This window comes from Centropristis striata, chromosome 20, assembly GCF_030273125.1.
Source record: "Centropristis striata isolate RG_2023a ecotype Rhode Island chromosome 20, C.striata_1.0, whole genome shotgun sequence".
NCBI classification, from domain to species: domain Eukaryota; kingdom Metazoa; phylum Chordata; class Actinopteri; order Perciformes; family Serranidae; genus Centropristis; species Centropristis striata.
The window spans coordinates 13,036,517-13,049,920 of record NC_081536.1 but is presented as its reverse complement, the minus strand read 5'-3'; the positions used below and the strand labels follow the sequence as shown (position 1 = coordinate 13,049,920).

Below are 13,404 nucleotides of genomic sequence, written 5' to 3'. Positions count from 1 at the left end.
TATTATAATTGTTTCTGAAAGTACAGTCACCAATGGGCAGAATCAAAAGAGGGAAGCCTCTCCCAGTCTCACTTGAGCTCTAACTCTGTTCATATTAGCCGTCTCAGTGCCAGCAGCAGTTATATGAAGATGATATTGTTAACAAGGCCCTTGAGAAAATAATTCCTGTTACAATAGACACATCGGAAGTGCATGTGTAATTGCCGCTCATGAGCCCTGTGAGAATTCCCCATCAATAGATCTAGATCTCAAAAGCAAGCCAAGCATGGATTAGGTGAAGACTGTCATTCCTGTGTTGCTCACTCTAACACTGCCCCACCCTCAACGCATTCCTCATAACTGAGAAACCTGTGACAAAAAGACAACAGGATGCCTGTTACCACTGGCATTAATAAGTTCTATTTAAATCTGCCCTTTAATGCTTTGTTAAGCAGTGAAAGCTGGTGTTGGTAATTGTTCCAAGAGGTAGAGGAACATGTTCTTCTGTCTGGCTCCTGTTTTATGAGCCTATTCATGGGGAGGCACACGAATAAAGCACGACTCAAAGTGTTTACATACTTGAACGTCCCATATTTATACATGCAGTAATGCTTGAAGGCTCAGTGGACTATTGATGGCAAAAACGCACAACTGCTGCAATCTGGGAATGTTGTGAGTGCGTCTGAAGTGGCAAGAAACAAAAGACAATAAGACAAGCACACAGGTTTTCAAGATAGTACTACTCAAACTCTTTGTTGCAAACATCCTCATTCAACTTTGAGTTTCAGAACTGCTGCAACCAGTTCCCATTCCATACAGTGATGGTAAAAAAAAAAAAAGCTTTTGGGGTTTGACACATCAACACACTGGGTTGCGGTTTTTAACACATTGTTAATGCTGCAAATTCAGACAAAAACTACATAGTTATGGTCAGGAAAAAGATCAGGGTTAGGGTTAAAATACAAACAAACTACTCCCTTAACTACTGGAGGCAGTTCAAATAAAGACAGGGAAAAAAAACACTGCTAGACGCAGTTACATAAGTTACAGAGTGTCACTTTAGATTAAGACACATTTACATATAATTTGCAGGCTAATTAAAAAAACTTAAAAGTAAATAAAAATGTACTTTATGTTTTACGCGGGACACAAACTGGGTCCAAACACCGTGTCCTGGGTCAAAGTCTGGTATCTGTTTGACCCATCCAACCACCTGGAGCTTGTCCCTGTGCTGAAAACCCTTAATATTAACATATTTGATTTACAGAAACACAATAATGTCAATATTCTTTTTCTGGCAATTGAGCTAAATGTTGGAAGGGAAATCTCTTTACTTTTCCGATTATTCTTGTTGTTGATATATCACAAATGCCTTTCTAATCAAACCTAGCAAGTCCCTGTAGGGAAGATGTCCTGGTGGATTGATGGGTCAAACAAATATGGGACTTTTACCCAGCTGTTTGTGTCCATGTGTGAAACCAACATTTAATTATTTTACTAACAAGGTTACATAACAAACTGCTTATTTTAACCTAAACCATGATTCCCCCCCCCCCCCCCCCCCCCCAAACTGAACCAAGTAGTTTTGTTTCAATTCACAGCACCAACCATGTGTTCAGAACTCTGACTGTTTCATTCAGGATGCAGTTTTTTTTGTACGTGAATGGTTGAATTTGTAATAAATTGGAATTATTAGGTGAATAATATGGATGCATCTGTGTTGTGTTGCTCACTCTTTTCAGTGCCTTGTGCTTTTCTCAATGGAAATTTACATCATCGGTGCAGGAAAAGAAAAAAAAAGGTATCTTGTCACGGTAGACAGCAATGACTAAAACAACTATTCAGCAGCACAATGCGACTAATCAGAGCACATAGAAAGTGGCATACCTCAGAGCCACAACGCAACACCGTGTCCTTTTCTGTTGCATACTCTTAGCCTAAGTCTTAAACAGCCAATACACCCTGTGTAAATGAAAATAATTAGACTTAATTGTGCCCTGGTGATTTATAGTCGGACAGTCAGAAGGAGTGTTTTGTGTATTAGAAACCTGTTGTGTCAACCACTTAGGATAGCTTGAAGTGCTGTTTTGATATAAGAGATAAATGAGGTCTGGGCTGGTGCCAGCGTATGGCACGAGGTGATGCTCTGCCAAAGCAGCTTGTCGTGGGAAAAGGGAAGCTGAAGTGCCTTTTTTTACATCTCGGTTCCTTTGATGCCTTTTATGTTGTAATAATGTAATAATAGTAATTGCTAGGCTTAAATAGACAGGATGCTACCCAGCTGGAGGCAAATACTTGCAAACAATTTAAGAGCACACAATTGATCTTGTCGTGTCAAAATGTCACAAATCATATCTATTATTTCCAAAAACACACTTTATCTGTTTATCTGTAGGGCAGATAAGGGCAGACTGTGCCCTCCCCAGCAGCCTGCAGGCTCCATTGTCTTTTATGAATTACGTTTTTATTTTCCTATCAAGTGTGGCCATTGTGTACATATCTTTGGGATGAGTGTGCAGTCTTTTCAGTCAAGGCATGATTAATGTGTGCTGTCTTGTGCAGCCCGGTTGGATGGTGCAACATCTCCACGGTCTATTGACCCTCTCTGACTCATGCAGCACACAGTAGAGACGAGGCCTACACACATGTAACACACACCTCTTTAAGAAACAACCGTAAATATTCACCTTCAGTTTTGTGTAATACTTAAATCAGTAAACTAAATATATTGTCTGCATTTCTTTGCATGGAGCTTTTTTTTTTTTTTTTTTTTTTTTACAGTAAGTCATATTTTCACCCTCCAAAAGGTTACTGAAGGTGTAAACCCCTCACATAAAGAATGTGTTCCTGCAGGTGTTATGTTGAGTTTCATGATCAATAAAAATGTCCCATAAATGAAATAAATACCTCCTTAAACTGTCAGCGTCTCGGTCATGCTTCTCACACACCAAGATAAGCTACTTTCTCTCGCTTGGTTTGTATAAATTCAGGATTCCTTTCTGCTCCGTCTGGTCGCTTATGGACTGTTACTGGCAGTCATTAAAGAGGGAAAAAAACAACATATACATCATCCTATGGGACAGTCGGTAGATGTTGCTGTGGACTAAGAACTGCTGATTTATTGTATTTATGTTTTTTTCAAATGATTTAAAAGCATAAAAGTTTTTATGTGTACCAAATTTTAGAATACATTTCATATTATCCACTAAATGCCACTTTTAAGGTATTCTTTCTTTTTTCCCTTTGTATTGAGATATTCAAGGACTGTATGACAATTACTTGGTTACAGAGGGGTATAATATCTTAAATTTTATTTTCAAAATTGCAAAACTTTATCCTGCATTGGTAAAATTAAATATGGAACCTGCCCAAAAATTGCAGTATCCTCCCCCTATATTCAACCAATAAAATGTAAAATAGGCAAATTGTTTAAGATAATGTAATGAAACCATAATATATTTATGAAAATTATTTTCACAAATTATTTTTGGCAAATTAGAGGCAAAAAAAATAATAACAAATGTGTTATTACAAAGAAACAGCAGGAGGAGACGACTTTTCATAAAGACAACTTTTAGTGTGATGGGGAAAAATAAGTCCTTGAAACAGAAAGCCATTGCTGTTTTCTGATATCTCATATAGCAGAACACATTTATGGCCCTATGTGCACATTAACAAATATTTACAACTACTTGATTGCTTTAAAAAAAACAATCCTGCAAGGAAATGCTGAATATACAATTGGTTTGATAAAAAAAAAAAAAAAACTCTCTCTGTTTTCCATCAGCCCTTCACCATTTGTATACAATCTCTTGAAAATTTTTGTCTTAAAAAAACTACGTGGTGGATCAGGAAAACACTATAACACCGTGTAGACCTGTACTAAAATTGCTATGTTGTTTTTATGCAGTAATGAGCTAATTGCTAAGCTAAGTTGACAGTCTGAAAGGACAAAACACTGCATGTTAAAATGTGTTATTTTTTATAATTTCCTTGATTTAACTTGCAGAATATCTCAGAAATGTAGCTAGTCATGGTGCATTTTATGAACCCTAAATTCAAGGCCTAAGTGCTAAACTGGCTTATATTCAAAAGACAGAAAATAACCCGAATATAAAACAAACAAACAAGCTGTATGTCCTCAGTCAGTTTGACACGAGAGGGTGATCCATTGACTGTACACAAAGCTGCCAACAGGAGAGACACTTGTCCATGTCCAGAGAGGACTTCAGAGCATCCTGTGGAGGACAGGACATCCTGTTCATGGTCCAGGGCTGGCAGTAGTAGTGCAGGTAGGGGTGGTACTGGTAGGCCTGGTGGTACAGTGGCACATTCACTGGGATGTGTAGTCCGTTCTGCGGGTGGTACTGCTTTTGATTGTCCCTCACCAGCACTCTTACTGCTACTTTCCTTGGTGAGCTGCACGTCGCCAGCTCGGCGGCCATCTGCCGCCGCTTGGTTTTGTATCTCCGGTTCTGGAACCAGATTTTCACCTGAGTCTCTGTGAGTTTCAGAGCCTCTGCCAGATCGGCTCGTTCAGGACCGGACAGATAACGCTGCGTGTTGAACCGGCGCTCGAGCTCGTAGACCTGCGCATGAGAGAAGGCCGCTCTGGAGCGCTTCTTGGTGCCGGGCCTGCAGCGCTGCTCATCGGCCGAACAGTTGACAGTCTCCCCGCTGAGGTTGCATCCCTCCTCCTCCTCCTCCTCCTCCTCCTCAGCCTCCAGCGCCTCAGTCTGCAGTTGATCCCGATCCATACAGTCTGGCTGATGGTGTGCAGCACCTGAAGACAGAGAGATGATTAATAACTGTGTTTCTCTGTCAAGGTGGCCAAAACAACAAGAGCTATTGGCGATGAGGTGACTTCAACAAGGTGCTGAGGTTGGACATGTTTTATCCCTTTGAAATGCTCAGGAAGTAAAGGGATGTGATAGAATAAATTCGTTTTAGATGGCGAACCCTTTACTAACGAAACACTGTAAAACGCAACCTTTTGGTTTCATTTGAAAATCAGCAAATAATCGCAATTCTGCAACACACAATTTACTGGCCCTCGATCTTATTGCTCTGCAGTTATCTTTGGATTTATTCAAAGATATTAGAATTTTTGTTTGCGGAAATATACACATGTAATCACCTTAAATACTGCGGTAGCTATCACATCACATCACATGCAGCAGTAAATCCATATTTTATCTCACAAAAGATGAGACGAACCTGGCATTGAGGCGAGGAAAAATGATCCCGTTTTCAAAGACAATCTATTTTTTGTTGTTGAATTGTGTGATTTTATCAATTTTATAAACCGCAGATATAATCTAACGAGCGCACGAGCGAAACTGCCATTCTCATATTTGTTGAAACGCTAATAAAAAGTATTTACGCATTTTATTTTTTAATTTTTTTAACGTTTTACTGCCGAATAGAATAAAATCAAACTCCTCACTCTCTCTGAGCTCAGTCTCCTGTCCCGTGGCCTCCTCGGTGTGTGTATCAGCTCGGATATGCCAGAGATCAGCAGGAAGTCCCTTGTTGATGCGCTTCTCATCCGCGTCCTGATGACAAAGCTCGAGGACTCTCGTGCCATGCCCGGTGCAGATGTTGCGCTTCGGCGCGCAGAGCTCCTCTGTCCTCCCGGTACCGGGCTTCCCCCGGGCATCACGTCCGGTGAGGATGTCTTTGATGGAGAAGGACGAAAAACTTAATGCCATGATTAAAACAAGAGCACGGATATTTCCTCACGCTCGCGTGCGATTTATTTGGAGGCATCAAGAGATCAGCCACTCGAAAACGCAACTCCTTACTGATTTTTCACGCTTCTCTGTAATTGCTCTAATTTAATTGTGGTGATCTAAGTCCGCTCTGCTGATGAACAGCCGGCACCAGGAGCTGTCAAGTCTTTTACCGTATTCTCAGCAGCTCCAGTTAACCTTTGATAGGCTGCTGTCTCTGCCTGGTCCCTCCTCCGCACCGCCCAGCTGCATGCTGCGCTCTGGACTGGATTTATTTCGCTTTGTTGAAGTGGGATTTTTAGTGTCTTATCATAAACTCACGCTACGAATGCAATTGCTTATATTGTTTTATGTTATTTATTTATAATAATAATAAAGGCTAATAGCTTCATTGATTTGTCAGAGTATGTGTGTGGAGACGAGGAGAGTTATTTGACCCTGCTGGGAATTTAAATAGTTGATTTTAGTGGATATTGGACATGAGTTAGACACTCAGAATGGATGTTGTGAACTCTTCTTGCAAGATGGAGCCATTTCAGCCACTGTGTGTTTCCAAAGTATGAATTATATGTAAACCGTAGTAAGAAAATCTGATGCGTAAAGTTCGCTGGGCGTGCGTAAAAGCAGCTCAGCGCCAGCGTTCACATGATAATTGGATTTTTAAATACTGCAGCCATATGAAGTATAATTGTTATCATACAGCTTTGATTTTTAAAATCAAAATCAAAATTTTAAAATTCCACTGATTTCAACAGTACTCTGACTGGACCAATTTAATGTAAAATGGCTAAATTCGCTTCAGTCCATTGTTTAATCTCAACAGAAATTAAGATGCATATCTTGATGATATTTGCAGTTATTTTTTATGTATAAAACGGCATTAATATATGATCAGTTTTAGTCTTTCATTTTACTGTTGTGAATTGTAAATGTATTAGCCTGAGCTTGTGGAGTGATGATGTTATTGTGATTTCATAATTTGTTAAACCCATAGATTGTATACCCCATGACTGAAATTTAATTAACTGAGAATGACCATAATAGTCTTTTGAAGTTTGGAGAGAGAACTTCCAGCCTTGTTGTTCAAACGGCTGAGTAGCGCCGCCGTGTGGCCATGGTGCGTAAAGTAAAACGGCGCGTAAAAAGAAAAGCAGGCAAGTACGCGTATACACCCCTCTCAGTCACTCATTCAGTCTCTCTCTCTCTCTCTCTCTCTCTCTCTCTCTCTCTCTCTCTCTCTCTCTCTCTCTCTCTCTCTCTCTCTCTCTCTCTCTCTCTCACACTCACACACACACACACACAGACAGACACAGGCGAGGATGCATTACACAATCAGCAGGCCTGCCCTTCATTGAGGAGACGCGATGACAGATGCAGTGATCTGCCTTCTCCCTGTTGTTTTGTTTTCTTCCTCTGACTAAACAGAGAAATCTCTGTGTGTGCCACAGAGCGCAGATCAGCTCCAGTGTGTCACAACATGTCCGAATGGGAAACATGGCACACTTACATGTGTTGATGTCATCACCACAACTACAAAATGTAACATTTGACTTCAGCTAAACTGTGTGGTAATTTAGATCATGAGCCTGCTTAGTAACACACTTGCTATGATAAATAATGTCACACACCCACGTACTCGTATTTAGAAGCAACATGCCTCCTTTTATAATCTGTGTTCAAAACAGGGGAGCAACTAAGGGTTATATCCATCTGTGATTGTAATTGTCTCCATTAATCAGTTAGGTGTTTGGTGATCAGTGTTCCCCAAAGACCTGGCTTTCTCAAATGTCTTGTTTTGTCCACAACTCAACAATTTTCAGTTTACTGTCAGGGTTAAAGTAAAACATATTCACTATATTATTTAAAAAGCTGGAATAAAAAAAACTGACTTTTTTTCTTTCAAAATTCCGAATTCCGAATTAAGGTTATCAAAAATAGTTGCCATTAATGTAACAGTTTGCAACTAATCCATTTATCTCTGCAGCTCTGCTACCATTTACTCAACCTCCTTGCTATATCCTCAACAGGCACGCTCACAGAAGCTCTGGATCAGTCGCCTTAACTGCCACTACTTCTTTACAGACAGCAATTACTGAAAAAAATATTACGTGCTTTGGATCATGCTGGAACATAATTACGTCCTGATATGCACAAATGAAAAACCCTGTTTAAAGCTGCGTTTCGTGATGCGTCAACTTGCTTTCAAAGTCAAGTTAAGTTGATACAGTTTTATGTCTACTGTGCAAAACTACAGACCTAGGACAACTTCAAGTAAATTTAGATTTTCAGTAGAAGAATTTAATTTTATATTAAGGTACATTGATGAGTCCATGTGATGCCATGTTGGAGGCTGGGACGACCCATTGATGTCCACCTTATGGGAGAGCCTTTACTCCAGCTTCTCCACGCACTTTTCCTTCTCTATATTTGGTTCCTGCTTCCTTTTTGAGCTCCTTGAGTGGTTGCCATTGGAGACTTTGTTTTGGGAAACTCCACGCCTAACGCAGCGATGATCCGAGCTGCTATCTTTGGAAGCGCAAGAGATAGCGATCGCAGCGCCTGTCAGAGCAGCAGTGGCCAGGCCGCGTCCTCAGGCATCGCCGTCCTGTCGCCAGCTCTATTTACACTAGTGACTGTGCAGCACTTAGAGCTGACACCAGGTATGTCCTACCGGCAGTGCAGTAGCCAGGGGAAGTGTCCAGCGAGGCTATCACAGGAGACAAACACTTTGTTTACGTTGCCATTCATCTCCATTAATAGTGTCTGCGTATTCGGCCATGCCCAGGAGGTGAAGGTGTTTGCTTAAGCCCAGTACAATTAACGGCGTGTGCTCATGTGCCCTCCAGTGTGAGTCATTAAAATATGGGTAATTATTTGAATTATAATTGTCTATTAATATATATGTGTATATATATATGTATGTATGTATGTATGTATGTATATATATATATATATATGTATATATATATATATGTATATATATATGTATATATATATATATATATATATATATGTATATATATATATGTGTGTATATGTATATATATATATGTGTATATGTATATATATATATGTGTATATGTATATATATATATGTGTATATGTATATATATATATATATATATGTATATGTATATATATATATATATATATATGTATATATATATCATTAAACCTATATCCTTATCCCAATATCCGTAAGGGTTTAAGGATATTTAATTATTATTAACACTATTATTATTATTATTATTATTAGTAGTAGTAGTAGTAGTAGTATTCATAGTACTCGTAGTTCTCGTCTTCATTTGCATTATTTTCCAACAATATTAAACTTTAAAAACAATTGAATATATTTATTATTAGTAGTAATAACAATAATTATTACATAATACATTTGTAGTATGGCATATAAATCTTTTTTTTCTTTTTAAAGAGGACTTGTATATTTTTAGGGTCATCCTTCAACAAAAAGAAAGGAAAATTCCAACAATATTTCTCTGTGAGTGTGTTTCGCTCTGTGGGTCCCGAGGATGCTGCTGTCTGGTTAATGTCCATCTGTGACCGGACATCAGCCCGACTCTAAATTCTCTCTGTTTCTGGTTCTTGTCTCAGACCAAAGTCGACCACAAGCTTTCTCACAGGAAAAAAAGAAGTTTGGCTGGCTTGAGAAAAGAGTTGCAACGATGAGAAATTACGCGTATATGCTCATAGAATAAACTGAACTTTAATTTATTTAAATTTCCTATCCAGATTGGTTTGACTGTTTAACTGCAACAACTGTTTCTAAATAAGATCATAAACGTCTATATTATTTTTTTTTTAAAAGTTCACTTATTTTTTTGACACAATTAAATTTATTTTTGTTTAGCTTCCTTGGTGGTTTTACACACACACACACACACACACACACACACACACACACACACACGCACAGAATAATAATACAGTCACTTATGTCATTATGTTTGCATCTTTTAATTTCATCATCAGTGATAATGTTCGTCATTTGACCGTAAAAACAGGCCGTTGTAATCGGGTCATATGATTCAGTCTCGTTTATTTTGGAGTACAAACAAAAGTCTGCTTGCCAAAAAATAAATCACACTGTTAAAAAGAAAAAAAGAGCATAATACTTAATAAGATTGCGTTATCTAGCGTTTTTGTTTATTTTGTTGGTTTCTTGCTTTGAACTTTAGGGCTCTAATTGAATGGGCCTGTTAGGCCAACATATGATTACGGGGTATACCTTGTGCGTAAAAATGTGTTTCCCTTTATTTTTTTCGACAAATTCATACATTTTGAACCACAAAGGCCCCATTACGCACAGTCTTTGCTCATCGGCAACATTCAATCCCACAATCAAATATCCAACATGGGGTTTTCTAACTATTGTGGCTCAGAGAAAACTGCGCATACTGTATATGGTTTGTATCAGTCCACGGGTTAGGGTTTCCTCATAGGCCTGCCTTGAGTTACAGCCACCAGGCCTACACTTTGTTCTTTGTTACAGAGTTTTGGATTGTGCTTTGGTTGTATTAGTTTATCAGGTTTACATGCTTGAGTCCATTCTGCCATCCCAGAAAAGTCTCTCCAAGCTTGGCTGCACGTAAAGACTGCGCTACCATGCCCGGATGCCCTGCAGAGCTCCCTGGCAGGGTGTGACGACTGGTCCTTGTGGCGCCTGGCTTTGCGTCTGCGCACCTAGGTTTCCAAAATTCATGTTCATAAAAGCATTAGCAGTGGTGTTGTTGGGCGGCAGAGCAGGTAAACTAGAGTAAGTACAGGAGTAAGTGTTAGTATACACCGAGTTGTTGTAGCTGTAGGCGGGGTAGCTGTTGTAGCTGTATGGATTTGGAGCTCCGACTGTGTAAGAGGCGTTATAGTTCTGGGATCCAGTTAGACAAGGCCTCCCGTCCCGGACCAGCACTGGCACAGCCACCCTCCTGGGCGGAGGCGGTGGGTGGTGGTGGTGATGGTGATGACCTGCCATCTCCAGACTCTTGTCCTGCCGCTGCCTCTTACATTTGTACCTCCTGTTCTGGAACCAGATCTTGACCTGGGTGGAGGTGAGCTTTAGGGAGCTGGCCAGGTGCTCTCTCTCCGGGGCGGACAGGTAACGCTGCTGCTTGAAGCGCCGCTCCAGCTCGAACACCTGAGCCTGGGAGAAGAGGACGCGGGGTTTCCTCCTGGTCCTCTGCTGCTTGGTGGTGGGCTTCTCCGAGTCCGGATCCTCACACTCACCCCGCAACGCCACGCAGCTCTCTGCGCAGAGAAGAAAGGTTACTTTCTTATTAATCATGAATCATTTTTAATTCCTGTTTTAAATTAAGACGCGTTTAAAAGTACACAAAGACTAAAACAAGACGTGTGATTCCATAATTGTATCAAACTGAGATACACATAAATTCATATTTTTTTTATCAGCAAATTATTTTTTATTCGGATTTTAAAAACGTAATACCTCAAAATGCATTATTTCTCCATGATATTGACCTTTTTATTATTTTTAAAAATAAATTAATAAAAAATGTAAGTGGAAAATTGCTTTACCGGCATTTTTGCAATTCTTTCAATAAGAAATAATTAAAACGTGGAATCAAAGAGGACCTAAATAAAAAGTAAAAAGTATATGTCAACACATCCGTGAACTTAAACTAAACAATGGTTAATTCTTGGAAATTAAACTTTAAAGTAAATGTATTTTCTGCCTGTTTCGGTGACGATTAAATGCATAATTTAGGCAACATCTAAGAAATTGTTGTTCTTGGATTGTTATATTTATTTATGTATGTAAATTGTTAAAATATGGAGTAAATCACGGTAGATGTAAACAATAGTTAAATGCCTGCAAGGTGTGGCACATTTACACATCATTGTAAAACTCTCTATTCAATCCATATTCAATCCAATTCTCTATGCAATCCAGTAATATCTATTAAAGTACATGTTAAAATTAAGATGTTTTTGCAAGGTAGGCAAATATTAAAGTATGATTAACTTAGTCCTATAAAACACTTATTTCTCTGTCATCTCTATGCATGCTATTGTTTATGCAAAAACGACTGCTATCATGCTCATCAGAATGTTTACTCACTGCTGTCCTGGTCCTCCTGCTCTGCCTCCAGCCGGAGTTCTGCTGAGTGGTTCTGCGCCGGGTTGCCGAACATTTCCCCCGGCAGACCGGACTCCACCAGCCGGTCCTGCACCGTCAGCGTGCTGAGGTACGACATCCTGTCCTCGCTCTCTGAGAGGCCGGAGCTGATGGGACTCGGACTGTCCCTGCCGGCCAGCATGCAGGAGGGAGGCGAATGCGAACGGAACGGTTTGTTTGGGAACGTCCCCGGTTGCGTCAGAGCGCCGGACAGACCGAAGCAGGAGATGAACTGGAGCTGGTGCTGCTGGGACTGTTGCTGCAGCTCTAACTTCAGAATGTCCTTCACGGAGAAAGGCGTGGAGGAAGAAGTTATGAGCGGGCTGGGGAGCATTATTACCACCAACGGAGAGATGACAGATTACAAACAGTCAACAGGCCCAAAATTGGACCAATTTGTCTCCGGAAGGCGCGTAAAAGAAGCAAATACCCCGTGCGTAAGCGTGAAGAATGGTCACACACTGCTTGTTTTTCATGCAAGGACGGAGGAGGACTGGTTTTCTTTCAGCTGTGACATCCCTCTTCTCTGGCTGCGTGTCTATGACTGCAGGGCTCAGAGGGAGAGAGTGTGTGAGAGAGAGAGAAAGAGAGAGAGGTCGATCCTGTTTGGCTGGCTGAATTCAGTTATCTAGAGAAAGAGCTGGGTCAGCCAAGATGCTGTCCTCTCCCTTTCAATGAGGGAGGGACTCTCTCTCTCTCTCTCTCTCTCTCTCTCTCTCTCTCTCTCTCTCTCTCTCTCTCGTCATGAAGACATATGCCTAATTTATGAAATAATATTCTAACACTATCGACTCCCCTCAGACCTTTAAAGATGTTTAAGGTAAGGACGTTTTTGTTACATGCTCCTACTTCTTTTTATTAAACAGAGAACCAAAAAGGCAGCCATCAGATACATTTAATGATATATTAAATACGTTTATACTGCAAAATCCATCACTGGTTAATAACTATTTGCCTTTATACCATTCATCATCTTGTCGTCTTTGCTCAATGGTTCCACAACATCCCAGTTCTTCCCATCATCACTACGGTGCTTTTAAGATACGCATATCTTCGTTTCCTGTCTCGGCACTCAATGGATAAGATAATATGCCGCAAACTGTGGGAAATGAGATAAAATTGGCAACCTAAAGGAGATATGAATACTAGCTCATAAATTTAGTTCTTTATTTATGCCTCCTTAATTTGAGAAAGTTGTAGGATTTTTTTTCCACCGAAATTTGGCCACGATGATGCTTTCCCTTGACATTATAGGTCAGTATTCCTAAAAACAGCCCTGGGTAAATTATCAAAAGACGGTTTGCTCTATTGATATTATCCATCAGGCAATCAGAAAAGACAAGCTTGAATATCGCTCTAAAAAAATAATTTAATAAAATGTTTCTGAATGTCTTTGAATAGAAATAACAATACAATTAAAAATACATAAAAAATAAACATAATCCATATAATAATAATCATTATATAATAATAATAATAATAATAATAACAACAACATAGAACATGATTTATAATAACATAAATTAATAAGATGTATAATGC

The 13,404-nt window shown here is 39.6% G+C and overlaps 2 protein-coding genes across 2 annotated transcripts; both read right to left on the bottom strand.

Annotated features, from left to right (window-relative positions):
* Positions 1 to 1,539: 1,539 nt before the first annotated feature.
* Positions 1,540 to 5,858, bottom strand: nkx3.3 (NK3 homeobox 3). The gene is made up of 2 exons (XM_059323826.1): positions 5,426 to 5,858; positions 1,540 to 4,762 (listed from the first exon to the last, which is right to left on the bottom strand). Exons 1-2 carry the CDS (start codon positions 5,688 to 5,690, stop codon positions 4,125 to 4,127), a joined length of 903 nt encoding a protein of 300 aa, XP_059179809.1. The 5' UTR covers positions 5,691 to 5,858; the 3' UTR covers positions 1,540 to 4,124.
* Positions 5,859 to 9,723: 3,865 nt separating this feature from the next.
* On the bottom strand, positions 9,724 to 12,308 carry nkx2.3 (NK2 homeobox 3). Its single transcript, XM_059323824.1, has 2 exons — positions 11,806 to 12,308; positions 9,724 to 10,973 (listed from the first exon to the last, which is right to left on the bottom strand). The coding sequence occupies exons 1-2, from the start codon at positions 12,194 to 12,196 to the stop codon at positions 10,330 to 10,332; spliced, it is 1,035 nt and encodes a 344-aa protein (XP_059179807.1). The 5' UTR covers positions 12,197 to 12,308; the 3' UTR covers positions 9,724 to 10,329.
* Between the last annotated feature and the right edge of the window lie 1,096 nt (positions 12,309 to 13,404).